Source organism: Ornithodoros turicata, unplaced genomic scaffold, assembly GCF_037126465.1.
Source record: "Ornithodoros turicata isolate Travis unplaced genomic scaffold, ASM3712646v1 Chromosome56, whole genome shotgun sequence".
In the NCBI taxonomy this organism is placed as follows: domain Eukaryota; kingdom Metazoa; phylum Arthropoda; class Arachnida; order Ixodida; family Argasidae; genus Ornithodoros; species Ornithodoros turicata.
In genome coordinates this window covers 632,074-656,428 of record NW_026999384.1, presented here as the reverse complement: position 1 = coordinate 656,428, position 24,355 = coordinate 632,074, and the positions used below count along the sequence as shown (strand labels likewise).

The 24,355-nt window shown below is 45.9% G+C and overlaps 1 protein-coding gene across 1 annotated transcript; it reads right to left on the bottom strand.

Annotated features, from left to right (window-relative positions):
* Positions 1 to 1,060: 1,060 nt before the first annotated feature.
* LOC135374412 (uncharacterized) lies at positions 1,061 to 8,227 on the bottom strand. The gene is made up of 12 exons (XM_064607376.1): positions 8,070 to 8,227; positions 5,533 to 5,719; positions 5,312 to 5,470; positions 5,232 to 5,264; positions 5,139 to 5,168; positions 4,956 to 5,003; positions 4,811 to 4,888; positions 4,666 to 4,728; positions 4,018 to 4,220; positions 3,229 to 3,388; positions 2,310 to 2,426; positions 1,061 to 1,529 (listed from the first exon to the last, which is right to left on the bottom strand). The coding sequence occupies exons 2-11, from the start codon at positions 5,717 to 5,719 to the stop codon at positions 2,311 to 2,313; spliced, it is 1,077 nt and encodes a 358-aa protein (XP_064463446.1). The 5' UTR covers positions 8,070 to 8,227; the 3' UTR covers positions 1,061 to 1,529; position 2,310.
* Positions 8,228 to 24,355: the final 16,128 nt, after the last annotated feature.

Below are 24,355 nucleotides of genomic sequence, written 5' to 3'. Positions count from 1 at the left end.
TGCTTTTGCTCTTATAAACATAAAACAGAGCAGTAACGAAAATCAGCACGTATACTGTAATTATCTATAACAAAAATGTGCGAGCTTCACATCAGAACTATACAGGGTGTCCCAGCTAACTGTGACAATATCTTTTAAAAATATACCTATCACTTTTTCCAAGATGAAATCCAATGCAATATAGCATATGCTGAAAGGCACTCCCTAGGAGGGCATGAGCAGACTCCTAAGGGCTAAGGCTATGTCCCAATTAACTTTCAATAATTCACTTTTTAATTATAAAAGCTACGAAGTTGTTCCAATGAGATTCCAATGTTCCAATCCCTTCGGTCACCAGATACCAAAGCCGTTTTCAGAACAAAAATCTGTTTGATAGATCGTTCGCAAAAAATTCGTGAAGGAACACCATTTTTTCTTTATTTTACTCATTGCGCATCTCTAGAGACGCGTCTTTCCTTTGCCCCCACTACGAGAGGATGAAAGAGCACACTATGGCCACTTGTGTCCTGGAAAAAGATTAAAAGAAAACAGAAAATGCAGCCCAAGATAAGGGCAGTTGCGATAGAGACACGTGATAGATTTGCTTTTGTTTTGTTTCCGCAAGTTAAAGCTAATCTTCGACGCATGAAGCGGCACTGTGCTCTTTCAGTCCCTCACACTGGGGGTGAAAGAAAGCCGTTTCTTCGAAGATGCGCAATGAAGAAATTAACGAAAAAAATTGTGTTCCTTCACGAATTTTTTGCGGACGATCTATCGAACGAATTGTTGTTCTGCAAACTGCTTTGGTACCTGGTGACCGAAGATATCAGATGTTCTCATTGGAACAACTTCGTAGTTTTTATAATTAAAAAGTTAATTATTGGAAGTTAATTAAGACATTGGCTTAGGAGTCTGCTAATGCCCTCCTAGGGGAGTGCCTTTCAGCATATGCTATATTGCAACAGATTTCATCTTGGAAAAAGTGATAGATATATTTTTAAAAAATATGGTGACATTTAGCTGGGACACCCTGTATATGTCACTCCAAATATATGCACAAAATACAGTACAAAACGGCATATGAAACTGAGCCCATATAACTACAAAATATAAAAAAGTGAGTTATTTGTCCACTGTAATAAAGTAATTGCTGAAATCAGTCAGCCTACACTCTCCCTATTCAAGTTCAATGTCCACCCAAAAGTGACGATTGACTGACGCTCCACTACTTCAACAGTCACACATCAGTTGGGAGCTGATCAAGGCAAAGCCATATAAACTACAAATCCTTTGGCAGTGGCGAGCACAGCACACTCGGTAAATGAAGGCACCGGTAGTAGCATTAGATGTGATGAAACTGGAAGGATGGCACCCATCCATGACATCAGAGTCCTGCTCTCATCTTGTGACATCGAATGGTTTCCACGAGTGGTAGAACTGATGGCACCAATTGCAATGCTTCCTACGGCAATGTAACAGATGGGAAGTGACGTTCCAATACAGCACGGCTTTACCTGGGACTGTTTCTCAACTACGAAGGGACCACGAAGCTGAAAAGAAAGACAGCTCATATTGATGATAGAGAATACATCAAGTACACACAACATGCCACAACATTGCCTAAAGCATTTCAGATCTACAGGTGGAATGCAATGGTTAGGTGGAACAGATTTAATTCCGGCAACCAGCACAAAAGACTTTCTTGCAGACAGCTTTCCACCTACATTTCAAAAGCAAAGCCAGGTTGTGAATATGGCAGACTGTTAATGAGGGTAGCAAGCTGTACAATTTCCTTCATACTGCACTCTTCTTTAGTTTCGTGAACACTTTCTTCGCATTTATAAAAAAAAGCATGAGAAGTAGTTCATCCCGCAGTCATAATTATCACAGATACGAAATTTAAAGCATGCAGCAAAAATCTAGTATGCACAACAGTGCTGGAGAGCGCTACCAGCCTGTTACCTTGCGCTGACACTACACCATCCGAGCCTGCTGGTTCAGTGGTTCAGATGATCATCCGTTAGCCAGCTTTCAGGGGTCTGAAGAAATATTGCCAACAGGCAACCCCCAAGGGAGACTGAAATTCCCATGCCCACGGCCACCTTTTCAATTCCAAATCTCCCCCCCCCTCAAGCAAATTGGTTTACTGACTACAACAGAAGAAAGCCCTCATGCACAAAGAGAAAAAGATAAGCCCAAACATCGACTGGCCCCCGTAGCTGACCCCCCAGGGCTCCATCCCTAGCTCCCCTCCACTCTTACCACCCCCTGTAACCTATGAAGTGAACACATTTATCCTCGGCAGGGTAACTGAACTGACTTCTACTTACTTCACACTTTTTGCAGCCGACTCTGGCGGTCTTTTGCATGACGAAGCCAGGATTTCACCTCCGTCTCCACATCGAACTCTGTGGTTTTTTCCAGCCGTTTGATTTGCCTGACTGCACCTATGTGACAAAGAATGTCTTTGGTTTAGATAGACTGAATCCATGCACAATTTTCTCTTTTATAGGTGCTGTCACAGAAAGTGCAGTTTCAAAGAGATCGAGACTCATTCAAACCATCCATATTAAGATCCATTCCAGACTGCTGTTCCAAAAGCAGTTGAATTTGGCTCTGTGTATGTCTGATTTTTATCCGTGATCTGTATCCTTCTTTCTATCTCGATAAATCTAAACCCCTGACTCCGCAAAGCACAGGAGCAGTGTGCGGCGGCCCGTTGTCGACGAGGACGTGCCTCTACTGCCGCACGCCACTGCGCCGGGCAGCCAGTTCTACCGGCACTGTCCTAGCGTGAGGCCACGAACATCTGCCTGCTGGAACATTTCGTCATCGCCAGTCAGGACTCATGTAGAGGAACACCACCCCCTCTACACTTGGCGACCCAAACATCACCGCCTAGCGAGTCCTCGGGGGGAACTAGGCAACATACCTTCAGCATGGCTTCCGGCGGTATTCGTTGTTGGAAAATTTGGGATGGTACTGGGCCAAATTACGACAAACATGGTCACCAAATGTAGGAGAGGTGGTGTTCCTTTACAGGAGTCCTGACCGGCAATGATGGAATGTCCCAGCGGACAGATGTTCGTGGCCTCACGCTAGGACGGTGCGGGAAGAACTGGTTGCAGAGCATAGTGGCGGGCGGCACCAAAGGCATGTCTTTGTCGTCCACGGGCCGCCACAAGTGTTTACAGTGCAGTAGCATCCATGACGCGTGTGATGTTAAATGATTTTTCCCTGGGTACTCACGCAACATAATGTTGACAATCTTAAGGTCCTTGAATCTTTCTTTTCCCTTGTTTCCAAGCCAGCTGTAGAGCATTCCCAAGTTGTTCGTGAGCAAGTGGTGTAGCATACGCTTAACAGCCATTTTGCTGGAGCTTCCACCAAGTCGTGCTAGTTCAATCACCTGAAAGGGAGCAATGCCGACAAATAGTCCATGAAGTAGAACCTGACATTCCTAGAAAAGCAAGCATTGCTAGCAGAACATATCCATGATCAGAGTGCCTAAGAAACATGGTGCTGGTTCAAGTGAAACAAGTGGGCGTTTCACTTGTTTGTCTTTTTTCCATCTGATAAATAAGATGCACATCCATGCAAAAGCAGTACACAATGTATGGGGAGTTTCTATCTGCTTGTGTGTTTACTTCGATCCTTGTCATTCAGCTAGAGGAGGCATTTTTTGGAATTCATACTGTGGTGAAAAAATAAGTGCTCTTCGCAGCACCACTCATTTGACCTCTCTGCACATCAGAGAAGTGGCGTAAACTGCACACCCGGCACTCCAGTCTTCGTTCCGCACCGTATGTGATCATGTAATTCGCCAAAGAAATTGTAGTGTGCAAGAAATCATGAAAAGGAGACTTAATAACTAGCAGTGGCAGCAAAGCAGACTATGCTCTGATTACCTGTGTTGTCGTGGAACATTACAGGAATTCTCAAAAACTATTCTAATGTAAATACTTTAAGAATTAGGTACAGTTCAAAAAAGCACCCTATATCGTACTCATAAATATGCGGCACTATATAGGTGCTTACCAGCTTTTTCTCAGTCTCAGGTGTGAGGCCACTCTCGAATTCTTCCAACTGCTCGACAGTGTCAAGTGGCTCAGGAAAAATAAGGGTCTCTTCTGTGACAAGCGTATCCGGCCTTGAGCATAGAAAGCCTGAGAGGAGGTCACCTTGTTCTTGCTGGTTCAACCTAATTATGTTAAGCATGCGGAGCACTTGACGTTGGAATTCTGAAAGTGAGCCAAAAATTCTTAATTATCTATATTAAAATCAATAACAGCACAGCCCTTCTGTGTCTACCAAAGGGCTTGTTTTTTAAACTATTTTCATTAATGACCTATACTCATGATGACATTCTTGAACATACTGACAATATCTGTTCCATTAAACAAAGCGTTTGCTGATTGTATGCTACAGCGAGTGGTATACATTTGGCGCGATATTAACGTGTTGCGTATCCACTCTAGTACAGCACAGATTTCTGTCACCTATATGGTCTCTTCTTGCTGTCTAAACACTACAACCGAAATGGCGACAGAAACGGCAAGAATGCTGAATACTAAAAAAAAGCAAAAGACAAACAAGCAATGGTGTCAACCTATGAGCGAGTGGGGTACAATCACATCCAAAAAATGAAGATGAGCTTGCCTTTGCTACAATAAAGACAGCACGTACCACGTAAGGGCATTGGTCTTTCTTCGGCACTCCGGGAAGGGCACAGCACATTCTCGCTTCGCACTGGGACACAAAGAACACGATTATTGTCTTATCTAAGCATGCAATTGGCAATTGTTCAGTTGGTATGTTGCAGAATACCTACAAGTAGATATGTCGTCAGTATCTGCAGCACTAAGTGGCGATGGAGCTGCGAAGGACCCAGAACAGGAGGCTGGCATTCCTGTTTAGCAGTTGCTTACATTAGGGGACGTTATGACACTAATTTTCGTCCTGTCAATTTTTCTTACCCGTGTCACTGGAGGCGTCAGACACTTGTGACCGAAAGGAAGATTGTTCTGCAATATTACGAAAAATTCCTCGATAACACTTGACAAAGTTCACTTACAACACTGAACTTGTTCTATTGTTGTTGAACTGTGTTGTTCACATGCATGGCACATGCACATGCTCATTCTGATTTGTACGCATACCTTCCGTGTCATTTGATGCACGAGTTGCTGCTGCAAGAATACATTTATATATTTTTAAGCAATGCTATATGTAAATTATGCAGAGGAACGTACATGATGCATGCTGAGCTTGCCTTCTTGTGGGATCTGTAAGATATAACAGTTATACTTGAGACACAACTGCTTGTCAGTACCTTGATTAGTATGAAGAAAGGTTGGTGGCACAGGCGGGAAGTCCTCATCTTCGCTTTCAATCACTTTAGCAATTCTCTTTCTTTTTGCTGGAACATCTGAATTGATGTCGGATGTCATCTCGAACAGTGGAAGCTTCAACCTCGCAGCGTGGTATGAGACTGAAACACAACAACATAATAACATTTATCAGACTTGCAGCACTTTTACGTACCACACTTACCAAATATGCCTTTCACGCGCACAGTGTATTCCGTGCAGTCTGTTCCAGGAGGATACCCCTTCTTCGCCATTTGCGCCACCTTACTTGACGGTCGGTTCGGCCAGAGACACTTGCTCCCGCGGACCCAAGAGCACGGGACGACCTCAATTTCCTTGGTTTTGATGAACTCAACGAGGGAATATTGCATCTGCAAAGTAGTCTTTCACATTTGTACAGATTTTGGAGGACAGGACAAGTCAATGATGATAGGATGAAACTAGCCGATGAAGCTGATAATGGAAGGGCAAGTGATGAGGCTACATGGAGAATGCACAAAGCTGTCACTGGTCATAAATGCACCAAAGGCATGACAATGCTTCCGTCTGTATGAGGCAGTTCTACGACTTTGCGAACACATTCTAATGGCCATGCTCTGAGCTCTGAGGGATTGGATGCGATTACGATACCAAGAAGTGATGACCCCAATGGCTTATCATACAAATCACGTCTCGATTTAAGCTCACTGCCAATTACACAAGGCTTTCCAGATGACTTTAGCACTGCAAAGTTCTTTATCTGGACTACCTTGTCGCCTATTAAGCAGCAGCTGTCAGCTCCAGTGCATTTAAGCACAAACTTCGGAAGATTTACAGCATTGTATTGTGGTGGCGAACAAGACTGTAGCAATGGACCGCGATTATGAAGTCCTCTGAACTCTGTTCTGTTGGGAGTGCTCGGCATCCGCTCAAGTTCATGAAGCTGTATTTCCTTCATGCGGTTGTATAGCTGACTCAATGTTGCCCCTGGTTTTTTCAGTAGTCGTTTCAGTGCCTGCATGTTATTTTCAAACGGGAAAGCACTGAAAGAATCTAGTGGGCCATACTCTTTTACGTCATCTGCAAGATGTAGGAGACAGTGCACATTGTAAGAAACAAACTGCTTTCCATACAGATCTGCAAATGTCCTTACAAAATGCCCCAGCAATGAGCCGGCATAGTCACATTGAGTGCGGCACAGGGATTCACTGGCCAAAATAGAAATGGCACAGTGCAGTGTGAGAAAGTTCAGGTAGAGTTGCCTGGCAAGCACTGATTCTAAGACAGCAGGGCCAGTATACAACAGAAAAAGCCTAAATTCGGTGGCTTTCCACCTGTCGAGGTCATCAAGACCTCTTGGCTTTCTTGCGAAGTCTGAGGGCACATGACTTGCCAGGGCAATGTTTCTTTCTGATATCATTGCCCTTTCGCTGGGGCCCAGGCGAACAGATAATGGGCCACTGGTCCACAGCAGAAGCAATTTCCTTGTGACACCCAAACAGACAAGGTGCATATAATCGAGAGGTACTCTCTTTACAATGTCTATGGGCAACTCAGTTAATATAGAGGTACCCCGGTGATGGTCTGGGTCTAACTGCCTACGAAAGCTGTCATCAGTTCTCAAAGATGCTGGTCTCGTGGAGAAGCACATTCGGTTCATTTCGTAACCGCCTTCATCAGTGCACCTCGGGCAGCCAGAATAACCCATGTGTCCCTTTGTGCAAAGGACATAGGCACGAGCAGGTGCATCACATATAAGTGCATGAAAGGTTACGGGAACAACTGTGTTGTCAACTATTATGCCTTCACGAAGAAGCTCACACATTTCATCGACAAACCGCTTGAGAAAATCGTTCTGTGAAGACGGCTTTGAGCGCCCGCAATACGCCCCAACAAGGAACGGTGTGGACTTTTCGCCGTTTACCAGGCACTGAATTGGCCACATGTCCAACTTTGAGCTCTTAGACAAAGGAAGGCCGTCAATATTGAACGAAAGCTGAACATGCGTCGGTAAATCGGTTCTTTGACGGAGCGCGTCTCTGAGAGAAGAAATCAGTCCAAAATGGCAATATTCTCCAGGGGCCATGTCATATATCTCTTGACTTGGATTTCGAGGTGTTCGCATGAGGGTTCGGGCATCCTTAGGCAAATCTGCGTGGCAGCGATGTGTCCGAAGAACCTTCAATAGTGACGTCAATGCAGATTGCGTGATTTTTTCGCTGATAGCCCAGGCCCTCAAATCATCGCTGAGATCTCGAAGATTCGTGTTTTCGTCATCATCAGAACTACTGTGCACATAAGTGTCTGAGTTGCTCTCACTAGCTACCCCGCTTGCCCCATCAACGCCCAGGCGGCTCCTGGAAGCCACAGTATGCTGCACAAGTAACTCATCATCCACCTCACTACAACTGTTCGCGTCAACGTCACCTCTGTCAACAGCGTTCGGCGGTACATTATTCCCTAGACCAGGTGATCGTTGTGAATCACCAGGAACAGAGAGTTGTGATTCCACCAGCAGGGTTCCCGCTTCCCCGTCCAATATTCTCATAGCATCGCGAGTTCGCGAAGAAGCTTTTTGATTCATGTATTTTTGTCGATACTTCGGCATGGTTGAAGTTGTCGTAATGCAGCGTCCGAGGTTAAGCCTACTTCTGTATCATGCCGGAGGACATTTTCATCACGCAGAGAACAAACGGGTAGACGCAGAGAGAATGCATTAATCCTGGAGCCCTGCGTACTTACATCGACAGACGATATAGCTTCCAACGCAGTTTTTTTTATACAGAAATAGAACCTCCTTCACTCATGAAGCGCACTTCCACAACACAAGCGCAGCCGCCATCCACAACAAAGCAATGGCTTGACTTGGCTTGGATGGCTCAGATCAGACGGTGCGGTGATAGCGATGGCGGTGGCTCCGAGTTTGATTTTAACGTCCGTCAATACGAAACTGCTTACCATCGTGCTTTTTAAAATTGTTGTTACAGGAAACGGTGCATGGAACTCATCACGATAGGGAGTTGACTGAAACTGCTATTTTTAGCAAGGAGAAAGCAAGGGAAGTGCGTCCGTGCAGTCGGTGATCATATATGTGTTTACCTGCGTTCCAAAAACTGGAATTAATGTGTTGTGACTGTGTCACAGCACATATTGACACATATATAATTGCAATGATCATATCTGGAACAGCGGGGAAGTTCGAAGCGTGTATGTTGTTCGTTCTGTAAGATCGGAACTACGTTAGATGTGGGATATACCTGAGACATACCTGGGACAACTTGGTCAGGGCACCTTTGAACGACCGAAAAGAAATATCCCGTGGATATCTCTGTGATATCCCGGACGGGATGGACGTCCGTGACCATTTTCGGAGATCCTTGGGACATTCATGGTTTGCTGGGGACCCCACTTTGATTGACAGGCCCCCTTTTGGCTCCGCCCACTTCACGCAGATTGGCCCCTCCAAACCTACTGATTGCTGATTGATCCATCCACTTCGAGCTGATTGGCTCCTTCTAGGACAGCTGATCGGCCAACCCAGTGACCCCGCTACAGATCTATCTTAGACAAACAAAAGGAATACATTGCAACGTTTATTGAGTACATCGTGGCTGTCTTGGAGAGATTCATTCCTTTGATGCTGGGCATGGTTCCTCGGAAGTGACGAATCATGTAGGTGTCTCTGGGACAGCGGCTAAGAAAAGTTTCATCCTCCGTGAGTTAACACGTTCCACGCGCACTGGATGCTTACGTCCAGTGGTTGAAGGCACATGTGTAGCGATCCAGTAGCGTTCTTGTCCAGCTTAATGTTGGACCGCATAGGTACCACATATCAATCTGTGATAGTGAAGATATCACCAGGGCATTCAAGCGGGTAGGTGTGCTTATCCTTCTCGAGCTTCATGCGTCTTCAGTTGCAGGTGTCCAGCGCCAGTGTGCATGAGACGAGCGAGAAGAGAACGAGCTACCATATCCTTCCACTGGTCCAACTGACTCTACTCCTTCTCATCCTCTGCATTATCTGAGGAGAGAAAGAATGCCCAGTTAAATCACGCTATCTCCGTCATACACTCAAGCTTACCATATTCGCAGCTTCCGTATGGGTAGGAGTCGATGTCATTATAGAGGTCAGGTAGAGGTAGGCTTTCAAGCATATTACTTCCTTTATGGGTATGCTACCGGTTTCGCTTTTGAATGCACCAAGCCTACCACGATTCCTCTCGCTGTACAGTGGATGACCCCGATCGAAGGAAGACAAGTCTAAATGGTCGTCGGCGATCACACGTAACTGATCTTCATCATCCTTGCAGAATAGGCCGAGGATCAGAGAATCCGTGTCAAAGTAGCAGGTAATCACCAGACAAGTGAGCTTGCTCAGCAGAGTTTCGTAGTAGAACGAGTACATCGTTAATTTACTCAGTTCTAAAATCGTGAAGCCAATCTGCAAGGGGAAATCACATCGCACTTTTCTTTTGTGCATTTCGTACATGACACAATCGGGGGACAAAATTTCCATTCGCACGCATTCTGCCCGACTCCCGAGGCGACTCGCCGTCTCCTCATCGAAGGCTACTCGAATATCCCTCATGTTAAATTTATTTAAAAGCGTTCTTCCGAAGACCGCATTATTTGAGATTTTATAGAAATTTTTTTTCGAACGTCGTGCCTGAGGCAACGCGCCTGGTAACATTGTCTTCAATGTAGGGACGCAGGAATGGTGCCTGACGAAATTTTAGGATTCGGTGATTTTTTGTCACCCTCATGCCCAATCTACAGTAGAGTGCGAGCAGTGCGTAATGAACGACGTACTCGACCTTGTCCTTGCACGTCAGCAACAGCTTTTTGCTGTTAGCTGGCTGATACATTAATTCTTCGAGAAGACCTCGCTGGAATGACGAGAGCCATTCCTTTGGGACGACTGCCTTCTCAGGAGCCAGGGGGAAGTACCGCGTTAGAGCGTGGATAGATTTTGGATACTCCAAGTCGCACACATACACGTACCCCACCTCTGAATCCGTGGGGTGACGCATAAAATCCACAGAGCTAAAATCGTCGACCCACTCGAAATCGCCGACGGGGAGGTGCTTTACCATGCTGAATCCCTAAAGATTGTTGCAATCTATGTATGATATGTACACCTCCTCTTTTTCAGGATCATAGCCACTACACAGAGGGTTGTTAGCCCGCAAATGACGCCTGCTCGCCTGACAGAGCCCGCCCCTAACACCCGACTCGATGGTTCTGTACATGTCCTCGTCGATGATTAACTCCAATTTTGCCAGCGTGTAATTTAGAGCACATTGCCACGAATAGGATGCCAGAGAAACACAATGAAGCAATTCCAATCCACGCGCGTCGTAGCACAGTCGTCGAAAGTGCTGCATTACATCAGCATGTAATAGGGCATCCGTTTTCAGGTACAGTGCATTATAATCCCTCAGATTCGAGCATCCAAAATGTTCAAATACTTGCAACGCATACTGGTAGTCTTCCTCGCTTATATCCTCCCCAGTGAGATCATTTTGGAAGGCAGATTTTGCCGGCGGAGCCAATTCGTCGTACACCGCAAAAGAATTAACGTGGCTGTATGGGAATACACCTTTACAAAGCACAATTTCGTAGTCGTTTCCAAATAGCTGCTTCAGGCACTGGAACGCCTCTGCGCCCCCCATGGATTTGACGGTTTCCACGAGCTCTCCCAGTGACGAATTTAGGTACTGCATGGTATCTCTGAATAAGGAAGGTGCCAATTTCGAACGATCGAATTTTTTCCATGGAACTGGCAAAGATGAAGGGAGCTCGCTTCCACCTGAGAAGGTGAAATTCCCGCAGCAGTCCGGCCAAATCGTAGGCCAGATTGTGCACCATGATCGGTAATTTTTCTCTCGTCGTGCACGCCACGTTACAGGGGCTGCACAGCGTCGCAATGTAATTTGTGTCCCCGGTAGTACATCGCTTGGAATGGTCGTGATGACGGACACGGGGTAGATCTCGCGTGAACTCCCGTTTACAGTACGCGCAATGGGTGGCAGCTCTGTGCTCGGCCCGTTGCTTATCATTCAGCACCATTGTGGTGGGGCAGGCATTCAGGGCAACCATCTCGTCCCGCATTTCCATCAAAGCCTTCACGCACTGCCTCGTGGAATCTTCACCGTGGTGCGTCCTGACGCGCATCACCTTCGAGTCGTGGGTGCGCACGAGCACGGCACAGAAGCTAGAGGTGACGTGACGCTGCATGCCAACACCACTGGGCGCGAGTACGCTCTCCGTGTCCAACGCGACGCCGTAGTTGTACTGCTGCTTGTACTGTATTTTATTAAATTCTACAAAATTTTTGCCAGATTCGCAAAATTCCAATAAGATTTCGTCCACGTCCGCGCACAGGCGACGATGTTTCGCCATGCTCTTTTCCTCGTTAAAAGAGCGCGTGCAACGTTCGCATACGAAACACCTATTGTCTCTCATCAGTAATCGTTCGAGGGACTTGATTCCAAAAAAATGTTCATCTATAGCCAATAAGTGAATCTTTTCACACTCGAGTTTTGGGGGTCGCGACACGTGCACCCCCTGATCGACGTACTCGTACACATAAACGGATATCTTGTTTTTGTCTTCGAATTCGTCCAGATCAGAAAATGAAACGGGGAAGTGGCTTGGCCACCAGTAATCTACTGCATAATTTTCACATTTTTTCCACTAATTCCTTTCCTGTGGGTACAGGAGAGCGAGCGTATTGTATTTAAAACATTCGCCCTCCTTGCGTGCTGGTAAATGGATATTCGTTAACACGTTCCTGCGTTTAGCCAGATTCGTGGGAAGTACCCCATTGCACCCGAATTTTTTAGTTTTCACAGCAGAAATACACATTTGAACTTTTTGGACGTCAGTGGATACAAACCCACTACCCTCGCGCTGGTAATTTTCAATGCACCCGGTGGACTCCTGAATCACATCCATCAAAGTATTTGCGATAGCTCCCTCGCTGTGGACTTCGCGAGCGAGCGCCATAAAATGAGCTATGTGCGCGGTTACATCCCCTCGATTTTCTTTCATCATTAGAACATCAGAACAAATGCAAAACCTAAAGGGTATTCTTTGCGCTCGCAAAATAGCAATTATATTGTGGAGGTGGTTCATTAAATATTGTCGCAAGTCCTCTACTCCCTGATCGTGAACACATGCCAATAGCACAAACGCTTTGACGATACCTCGAAATGCGCTATCAGTTTGAAAGAAAGGCAGGAAGGAAATGTCCACATAGGGATGTGATCGCTCGACGTGAGCATGCAATGTGGCAGGTGAAATGTCTGGAGAAGATGGTGAATTCTCTTCCAATGGCTCATCATCTCCGATATCATGAGGATCAAAAAAGCAGAACACGCATCTAGGCACTGAAAAAAAGAAGAAACACTAAGAAAACGTGCACCACCGATGTGTGGTGACTCTGCGCTTATTCCTGAGGTCTTAAGCCTTTTCCCTCATCGCTTAAGTGAATTTGTGTACCCTTGTCCTGCGCTTTCTTCACTTAGGGGCAATGCAATTGAGTATTTAGTATTATGCAATAATTATCTGATAGCAGTTGATGGTAGTTTGTTAGCATGTGTTTAATTTTTAAGGTCATAGCTATTTTGCTATTTGAGCAGAAATGCTGGTATCTGAGGGTTTAACGCTGAGGGTAGAAATTCCTGTCTGAGATGAATCTGCATTTCACTGCAATTTGATTCTTTTAAGTAATATTATTGAAATTCCACAGCCACTGTGAACAAAAAGGGATGGTTGTGTGCCTGCTCATGAAAGCAACTTGCATATCGGAATGACATGTGATGAGAGCGAACTTTGCGCTCAGGTACGGCAATGGTGTAGGCGGACGGAGCATTACGTGAAGCCAAGGGAAAGCTGCGACCTTGAACATGCAGAGCAGGTTATTTTTAGGCTATGACGACTCGCCGCACCCGTGCATGTTGGGGCATGCAGCGAGGTCGCCGCTATATAAATGGGGAGGATGTGTAAAGAGGCAGCAGTCTTCGCGTCACTTCGGGAGTGTGCGGAGCTCGCTTCAAGAGTGAGTATTTTTCATCCACGCTTGGTGGTGCACGTTTTCTTAGTGTTTCTTCTTTTTTTCAGTGCCTAGATGCGTGTTCTGCTTTTTTGATCCTCATGATATCGGGGATGATGAGCCATTGGAAGAGAATTCACCATCTTCTCCAGACATTTCACCTGCCACATTGCATGCTCACGTCGAGCGATCACATCCCTATGTGGACATTTCCTTCCTGCCTTTCTTTCAAACTGATAGCGCATTTCGAGGTATCGTCAAAGCGTTTGTGCTATTGGCATCTGTTCACGATCAGGGAGTAGAGGACTTGCGACAATATTTAATGAACCACCTCCACAATATAATTGCTATTTTGCGAGCGCAAAGAATACCCTTTAGGTTTTGCATTTGTTCTGCTGTTCTAATGATGAAAGAAAATCGAGGGGATGTAACCGCGCACATAGCTCATTTTATGGCGCTCGCTCGCGAAGTCCACAGCGAGGGAGCTATCGCAAATACTTTGATGGATGTGATTCAGGAGTCCACCGGGTGCATTGAAAATTACCAGCGCGAGGGTAGTGGGTTTGTATCCACTGACGTCCAAAAAGTTCAAATGTGTATTTCTGCTGTGAAAACTAAAAAATTTGGGTGCAATGGGGTACTTCCCACGAATCTGGCTAAACGCAGGAACGTGTTAACGAATATCCATTTACCAGCACGCAAGGAGGGCGAATGTTTTAAATACAATACGCTCGCTCTCCTGCACCCACAGGAAAGGAATTAGTGGAAAAAATGTGAAAATTATGCAGTAGATTACTGGTGGCCAAGCCACTTCCCCGTTTCATTTTCTGATCTGGACGAATTCGAAGACAAAAACAAGATATCCGTTTACGTGTACGAGTACGTCGATCAGGGGGTGCACGTGTCGCGACCCCCAAAACTCGAGTGTGAAAAGATTCACTTATTGGCTATAGATGAACATTTTTTTGGAATCAAGTCCCTCGAACGATTACTGATGAGAGACAATAGGTGTTTCGTATGCGAACGTTGCACGCGCTCTTTTAACGAGGAAAAGAGCATGGCGAAACATCGTCGCCTGTGCGCGGACGTGGACGAAATCTTATTGGAATTTTGCGAATCTGGCAAAAATTTTGTAGAATTTAATAAAATACAGTACAAGCAGCAGTACAACTACGGCGTCGCGTTGGACACGGAGAGCGTACTCGCGCCCAGTGGTGTTGGCATGCAGCGTCACGTCACCTCTAGCTTCTGTGCCGTGCTCGTGCGCACCCACGACTCGAAGGTGATGCGCGTCAGGACGCACCACGGTGAAGATTCCGCGAGGCAGTGCGTGAAGGCTTTGATGGAAATGCGGGACGAGATGGTTGCCCTGAATGCCTGCCCCACCACAATGGTGCTGAATGATAAGCAACGGGCCGAGCACAGAGCTGCCACCCATTGCGCGTACTGTAAACGGGAGTTCACGCGAGATCTACCCCGTGTCCGTCATCACGACCATTCCAAGCAATGTACTACCGGGGACGCAAATTACATTGCGACGCTGTGCAGCCCCTGTAACGTGGCGTGCACGACGAGAGAAAAATTACCGATCATGGTGCACAATCTGGCCTACGATTTGGCCGGACTGCTGCGGGAATTTCACCTTCTCAGGTGGAAGCGAGCTCCCTTCATCTTTGCCAGTTCCATGGAAAAAATTCGATCGTTCGAAATTCGCACCTTCCTTATTCAGAGATACCATGCAGTACCTAAATTCGTCGCTGGGAGAGCTCGTGGAAACCGTCAAATCCATGGGGGGCGCAGAGGCGTTCCAGTGCCTGAAGCAGGTATTTGGAAACGACTACGAAATTGTGCTTCGTAAAGGTGTATTCCCATACAGCCACGTTAATTCTTTTGCGGTGTACGACGAATTGGCTCTGCCGGCAAAATCTGCCTTCCAAAATGATCTCACTGGGGAGGATATAAGCGAGGAAGACTACCAGTATGCGTTGCAAGTATTTGAACATTTTGGATGCTCGAATCTGAGGGATTATAATGCACTGTACCTGAAAACGGATGCCCTATTACATGCTGATGTAATGCAGCACTTTCGACGACTGTGCTACGACGCGCGTGGATTGGAATTGCTTCATTGTGTTTCTCTGGCATCCTATTCGTGGCAATGTGCTCTAAATTACACGCAGGCAAAATTGGAGTTAATCATCGACGAGGACATGTACAGAACCATCGAGTCGGGTGTTAGGGGCGGGCTCTGTCAGGCGAGCAGGCGTCATTTGCGGGCTAACAACCCTCTGTGTAGTGGCTATGATCCTGAAAAAGAGGAGGTGTACATATCATACATAGATTGCAACAATCTTTACGGATTCAGCATGGTAAAGCACCTCCCCGTCGGCGATTTCGAGTGGGTCGACGATTTTAGTTCTGTGGATTTTATGCGTCACCCCACGGATTCAGAGGTGGGGTACGTGTATGTGTGCGACTTGGAGTATCCAAAATCTATCCACGCTCTAACGCGGTACTTCCCCCTGGCTCCTGAGAAGGCAGTCGTCCCAAAGGAATGGCTCTCGTCATTCCAGCGAGGTCTTCTCGAAGAATTAATGTATCAGCCAGCTAACAGCAAAAAGCTGTTGCTGACGTGCAAGGACAAGGTCGAGTACGTCGTTCATTACGCACTGCTCGCACTCTACTGTAGATTGGGCATGAGGGTGACAAAAATTCACCGAATCCTAAAATTTCGTCAGGCACCATTCCTGCGTCCCTACATTGAGGACAATGTTACCAGGCGCGTTGCCTCAGGCACGACGTTCGAAAAAAATTTCTATAAAATCTCAAATAATGCGGTCTTCGGAAGAACGCTTTTAAATAAATTTAACATGAGGGATATTCGAGTAGCCTTCGATGAGGAGACGGCGAGTCGCCTCGGGAGTCGGGCAGAATGCGTGCGAATGGAAATTTTGTCCCCCGATTGTGTCATGTACGAAATGCACGAAAGAAAAGTGCGATGTGATTTGCCCTTGCAGATTGGCTTCACGATTTTAGAACTGAGTAAATTAACGATGTACTCGTTCTACTACGAAACTCTGCTGAGCAAGCTCACTTGTCTGGTGATTACCTGCTACTTTGACACGGATTCTCTGATCCTCGGCCTATTCTGCAAGGATGATGAAGATCAGTTACGTGTGATCGCCGACGACCATTTAGACTTGTCTTCCTTCGATCGGGGTCATCCACTGTACAGCGAGAGGAATCGTGGTAGGCTTGGTGCATTCAAAAGCGAAACCGGTAGCATACCCATAGAGGAAGTAATATGCTTGAAAGCCTACCTCTACCTGACCTCTATAATGACATCGACTCCTACCCATACGGAAGCTGCGAATATGGTAAGCTTGAGTGTATGACGGAGATAGCGTGATTTAACTGGGCATTCTTTCTCTCCTCAGATAATGCAGAGGATGAGAAGGAGTAGAGTCAGTTGGACCAGTGGAAGGATATGGTAGCTCGTTCTCTTCTCGCTCGTCTCATGCACACTGGCACTGGACACCTGCAACTGAAGACGCATGAAGCTCGAGAAGGATAAGCACACCTACCCGCTTGAATGCCCTGGTGATATCTTCACTATCACAGATTGATATGTGGTACCTATGCGGTCCAACATTAAGCTGGACAAGAACGCTACTGGATCGCTACACACGTGCCTTCAACCACTGGACGTAAGCATCCAGTGCGCGTGGAACGTGTCAACTCACGGAGGATGAAACTTTTCTTAGCCGCTGTCCCAGAGACACCTACATGATTCGTCACTTCCGAGGAACCATGCCCAGCATCAAAGGAATGAATCTCTCCAAGACAGCCACGATGTACTCAATAAACGTTGCAATGTATTCCTTTTGTTTGTCTAAGATAGAGCTGTAGCGGGGTCACTGGGTTGGCCGATCAGCTGTCCTAGAAGGAGCCAATCAGCTCGAAGTGGATGGATCAATCAGCAATCAGTAGGTTTGGAGGGGCCAATCTGCGTGAAGTGGGCGGAGCCAAAAGGGGGCCTGTCAGTCAAAGTGGGGTCACTTTGAGCCAATCAGCATGAAGGGGTGGAGCCAAACAAGGGGCCTGTAAATCGAAGTGGGGTCATCTCAAACCAATCAGCATGAATGAGCGAGCCAAAAAGGGGCCTGTCAATCAAAGTGGGGCCACTAACCAGAGGGATTAGAACTGGCTTGTGTTGGATTAGAAATTCCTAGAACTCGATTAGAAAAAGGATGTTCTTATAGCGGTCCCCCCTATACTACTTGTAGGATGGGACAAGCGTTAGCTTGCTCACATCACGCTTCAAAAATGTTTATTGAAAGAGTAAACAAAGGCCTCAAGGCCAGACCACACTACGCACACATTACATAGACATACACATAAAACACATTTCACAGATACCAAAACTCTCATGCACAAAGGAAACACACATTGCAAAATAGTATACAACAGACAGGCGCATGAATGCCTCTGGCTTAAAAAATCAGGCAACTCTCGACAAGCGTCTCTGTACAAAAATACACTATAAAAAGACTATACAAGGATATACACTACAACAAACTACGCTGCACTGTACACACACGCTGTACACTACAGTATACCTTACATTACACTACACTGTACGATATGCAACACACTATACAACACTATACAAAAGTTACGCGAGTATGCCTACTTTAGTAAATTGTTCATTGAGAATAATATACGTCAAAGCCCTGGTGCACTTGCTTAAACCACAAATAGCCACAAAGCTCAGAGTGAATTACACAAAGAAGGGAGAAAGGACAGACAAAACATCACAAGATTGTCTAAAAAGTGACCAAGATGTTTCCCTGGGAGAGCACAAAGACCTCATGATGACTTGGCCATCGGCGTCGGAGACCGTCCCTGCCTAGTCTACGAAGTTCTGCCTGTAGACGGATCTTGAGTGCCAGGCATGTCGCAAGCGTCAGGTTCAGGAGTGTAGCCAGTGCCGCTCAGTAGACGGAACGCGTCCGCGCACACCACAACTGAAAACATATTTCCGCTGCCAACAACAAAAAGGCGGGTTCCTTCTTCGATGGTACTGGGAGGTCGTCCAAGTAATGGACCGTGTCATAGGACACTCAGGGAATCCGGTAGGCAGAAGCCACTCGACGCCACAAAGCCGCCGCATTGATGCAATCGTAGAAGATGTGGCGGTGAGTTTCCCTCTCACCACACAGCACCCACGTATCCGACCGGGTTAACCCCAACTGGTACAGTCTTGCTCGTACAGGAAGGATGTCGTGAGTATGTTGCCATAGGATGTCGACCCTCGTTCCGTCGATGAGCCTCGATGCGATGCGACTTCGATCGTGTTGTTGCTGCTCCCTAATTGGAAGGCTTATGCCGCAGAGGGCTCGGTAGATCTGAGGGGCAGACCACATCGGGAAGTCTGCTTCTGGCTGGAACTGATGAAGCTTAACAGCGTGCATTTTCATCAGACGGTAGAATTGGCAAAGCAGTATTGAAAGAATGAACAACTGAGGCAGAGGAGCTCGCCTCAGTACCCCACGGACTGCCATGGCTGCCCGCGTTCTGCTCTTACCAAAAAGAAAGGCAAGCTCACTTCTGCCCCCCTCCACCGCGAAAGATCAATACGCGGATTTCAAGGGAGACCAGAGCGTATTGATAAAGGGCGTGTATTGTCATCAAGCAGGAGAGATACCTATTGAGGTAGTCCCCTTTGGACAAACTTTACGTTACAGTCCTACAAGCTAGATAACAACAACATTCTCTACACTCTTAGATATGAACTTCACCGCATAGCACGCTCCTAGCCAACCATAATCTCGAATGATATCGTTATCTGCCCTGATTTGCTGAAAACGGGAGGCGTACGCCTTTTCGTGACAATTATGAACAGCATAAGTGTCACGAAAAGGCATACGCCTCCCGCTTTCAACAAATCAGGGCTGATATCGATATCATTCGAGATGATGGTTGGCTAGGAGCGTGCTATGTGGTGAAGTTCATTTTTAAGAGTGCAGGACAGTTTGCTTTTCGTACTCACCATACCAAGCGAACAATCCAAACACGGGAGAGCCGCTGCGGGGTGCAGTACGGTCCTAGCGAGCTAGCTAGAACATGAACACATTGACTGTATTGTCATCAAGCAGAAGAGCTAACTATGGAGGTAGGCACAAAAGTAACGTCTTGGATAAGGGCGTGTGTATTGTATTGCCAACTGCAGGATGGGACAAGCGTAAGCTTGCTCACATCACGGTTCAAAAATAGTACTGCCCTCGCCCTAAAAACGAAGAGCAGGCATGCACTACATTGTCTCCCACCACGGCTATCATTAGATCGAAGGGAGACGGCCGTTTCGAGCTTTTTGGCTCTCATCGGAACAGTGTAGGTCGGCACAGTGTATTGTCTTGGATAAGGGCAATTAATTGTTAGTGGGGTGACTGCCGCGAACGGTGTTTTGCAGTCTGCGCACGGCCACATATCGTCAGTGCTGGTTATCCAACTTTGCCATTGTGGCGGAAGCTTAACAATAAAAGTGTGCCGCTCATGCCACTTAGCGGCACGCAATGAAGACGGCGTTCCACTTTTGAGGACTGGAATAAATGTTGATCATGGTGCACCCATAAAAATGAACTTCACCACATAGCACCATCCTACACTCTTAGAAATGAGCTTACCACATAGCACGTTCCTAGCCAACCATCATTCCGAATGACATCGTTCTCTCTCCCGATTTGTTGAAAACAGGAGAGACACTTATGCTGAAATGTTAATTGTCACAAAAAGGCGTACGCCCTGCGCTTTCCCCAAATAAAGAGTGATAGAGGTATATCTCTGTACAATTGTTGGCTTTCAGCGTGCTATCTGGTGAAGCTTTGTTTTAAGAGTGCCGCCAACCATCATCCCGGATGACAACGCCCTCTCCCTTGATAGGACGAGTATGGGAGGCGTGCGCCTGTTTTTGTATCAATTATGCACGACATGAGGACAGAAAATAAAAATAAAATGAAAGGCTCCCGTTCTCGATAAATCGGGCGAAACCGTTGTCGTTCGGGATGATGGTTGGCTAGGAGCGTGCTATGTGTTGCAGTTAATTTTTAAGAGTGTACCCCACTAGTTCACAGCGCTCCCGGCACATTCGTCATCATCTATGATAAGAGCGCGCTATCTCAGCTACGGCAGAACGACAGAACGGTCAGCGTCAAAATGTCAGTCGTGTTGAGAAGGGATACCAAAGCGTCTCTTGTGACTGTTCCTAATCTTCCGTAGCCCCCGTGCGAGAATCAGGCGGATGAACGCGAAATTGACAGCCGCATAGCTGATACAAAGATCGAATTGGTGCACTGCTACGCGCAAGAGATATGTACACCGAAACCGATTAATTACTCGGAAAAATGGTTAGGTGTCGACGCTGTGTTTTTCTTGGAATATTTTTCGCTAAAGGTCACGATGCGTAAAACATTGGTTCCGTAAGCGTGCGAAGTAATAGTTAAAGGTTACACGCTTGGAAATTAACTTCACCGCATAGCACGCACCTGGCCAACCATAATCTCCAATGACATCGTTATCTTCCCTGATTTGCTAAAAACGGGAGTTGTACGTCTTTCTTGTGACACTTATGTTGTTCATAATTGTCACAAAAAAGGCGTTCGTTTTCAACCAATGTTGGACGAGAACGTTGTCATTCGGAATGATGGTTGGCTAGGAGCGTGCTATGTTGTGAAACTTTTGTTAAAAAGTGTAGGATGTTTATTTAATTAGTGAGCGTATGCAAATGAGCCGCTAACTACTCAGTTAAAAAATAACGGTTCCGAGCCCTGGTAACAGGCACGCCTCATTAGGTATCGTAGTGCCGAAGCATGAAGAGGCCTGGGCACCCTCGGTAGCTTATATTTGCGTATCCAGTGGATCATGTACTGAAATACAATTTGTTGGGGGCATGTTCGTTAAGTGTAATAGCGCGGTAAACGTCTGTAACACTGATGAGACTTCGTCTTTTGCAATTAAAACGTACGCCTGCAACGAGTCAGGGATGCCATTTAAATTCCTGACATCCTTCCCTTAACTCAAGTTATCGTTTTAAATGTGATTAACTGCTGAGTGTAGCTGTGAAACCAGTATAATTTTCCTTTCACGAATTAAAACACCATTTTCAACACCATATTCCCAATTCAAATGGAGTGTCAAAAAAGTGTACAGGACGTAAACACCTCATTCAACACCTCACTTTACACCCTTAATGATCGACATGGGATAAAACATAGTGTATGTCGATATTGCACCTTTTGTAATGCTCTTTTTACACCATTTGCAACAGTTTGTGGGATAGAAAAAGGTGTTTTTACAAGAATACGCCTGTTTTGAGCGGATAAAGGTGTAAAATGACATCCGTAGAAATCTCATGGATGCGTGGTTTCGTACGCAGCAACGATGCTAACCGACTTTCACAGCTTTCATCTTCTGGTGTACACTCTTAGCTTCGTACCCTTATAGTAAAGGCAAAAAATTGGCCCAGAAATTATCTCTATTTAGAAGTGTTCAGTGTTCCCTTTCGCTTCTTTTGAATAAAACCTACGGTGTACCTCTTAAAATATCACGGTTACCTTGATGTTTAGTGTACGGTCACTTTTACAAAGTGTAACTCTTATGGAATTATCACCGTTACCTTTCTGTTAAGGTTACTGTTGCCTTGAATTCTGTACCCTCTACTTAGAGGCTCTATCGTAGCCTTAGGGAAGTATATTCCCGTTACCTTCATGTTAAGTATACAGTGCCTGACAAAAGTTTACGGGACATAAGGTCGATGGACTTTTTCTTCAGCGTTACAGTGCCGCCACCGCCGGCACGTGACGACAAGTGGAAAGCAGAAGCAGTAACAGATTGCTCTTCTCCTTTCCACTTCTCCTATCGTGTAGACGGCCACAGCATCATGCTGAAGAAAAATTACGCCGACCTTGTGTCTCGTAATCCTTTGTCGAGCACCGTACCTGAATTCCTTGGACCAGGTCGGTATTAAATGCCAGTCACAAAGACTGATCTGTGAGACTGATGCGACTAAGATGTTAGTCACAAAAGGACTAACTATAGGATCCAGTTAGGTCCATCTCAGAGGTCAGCGTTTGTGACAGGCTTTCAATAGCGACCTGTGTAACGTGGTGATGACGTTGTTGTCAGTGTACACAGACCACAAGAAATGACAGGGAGTAGTTTTTTTTCCTTACATATATTTACAACCATTCTTCGGTGCAAAATCCAAAAACAGTCCTTGGACCGGCTCTGCCACACACAGAAAGCTCAAGTGACACTCAAGTTACTCAAGTGACCGAATAAAGCAATCATCGGAATAAATTTGAACGCGTCCTCAGAGCGAAATAAATTTTAAAAGGCGATGCTTAACTTTAAAGGTTGTTTTAGTTTTCTAACTAAAATTAAGAGGGGAAAAATGAAACACTGGTCAAGGAGCCCGCGAAGAGGGAATCACACACGTAACATGAAAAACGGTTAGGAGCAACTAATATTTATTCGAACAAGAACTTTCGTGCAAGAGACTGCACTTCTTCAGGTTACACGACTAAGTGCGACACGAGTATATATAGTAAGTGAACAGATACAATAAAACAGGTTTCCAGAACTAAGTAAACACAAAACAACCAGACAGTAATACAATGCATCACGTGAGCAACCGTCACATAAGAATCAGGAAAGAGAAGGTGCACGGGTAAATGAGACATTCGGAGAATTGGGGTTCAAAAGATTTGGTGGTGAAAAAACGGGGGCACAGGTGGATGTCTAGCCGTGTACGAGGGGAACACAGCTTTTGTTGAACTGCGTGGGAAGGTACGGGTGACCTTATGGGCTGAAGGGAAAATGGAGCTAAGAATGCTAAGAACAGAAGGTGAATGGAGTAGCTTAGCTGGATGATGGGTTGAATAACTGCAGAGGACCGCCATGAACGTTTCGTCCCCGTGGTTTTAAAGAAGAAAATTTAGAAATGAAGAAGGACTCGCGATTTTTGCGTTTGCAATCGGTGGTGTAGCCAGATTCCAGAATTGCAATGGACAGGTGTGTATCCATGCCGTGCCTGGGAAGATTAAAATGTATAGCAACGGGAGTGGGGCGATTATTGACAATGTCGGATTTATGACCGTAAAACCTCTGACGCATGGTGTTGGAGGTTTCACCAATGTACTGAACATTGCATTTCATACATGTTATTAGATAACAAATGTTAAAGGAGTTACAGTGCAAAGATTGTTTAATTTGAAAGGTGTAGTTGTTTATGGTACTGGAGACCGAGGTGCAGGTAGAAATAAGATTACAAATTTGGCAGCGTGTGCCGTTGCAGGGACCCGTACCAGGTGTTGTAGTACGGCGCAAACGTGAAGAAGTAAGGATATTCCGGATATTCCTTGACCTGCGGAATGTAACAATGGGGGCAGAAGGAAATAGTTCTTTCAATTTTTCGTCACTGTGTAGAATGTTAAGATGGCGCTGGAAAATAGTTTTCGTGTTACGAAGGGCTTTGTTGTAGGTGGTCACGAAAGTAATATTTCTGTGTTCCTCGTTAGGTTGGCTGGAAAGAAGTAACTCTCTGTCCAGCGAGCATGATTTGGTGAAAGCATTTTCAATTAGATTGCTGGGATAGTTACGCTTCCTGAAGTCAGCAGACATTTCGTGAGCGCGTCTGTGGAAATCGTCGGTATTGGAACATATGCGCTTGAGTCGTGTGAACTGCCCAAAAGGAATATTTCTTTCCTGGACATTGCGGTGATAACTACTAAAATGAAGATACTGGCGTCTATCGGTTGGTTTCTTATAAAGGTCGGTGACTAGTTTTCCAGACCGAATGGAGACAGTGACATCAAGATAATTGATTGAAACATTGGAATAGTTGCAGGTGAATTGGATAGTGCTATGCAAGGAGTTGAAGTGTTCAAAGAAAGACAACAAGGAAGAGTTGTCA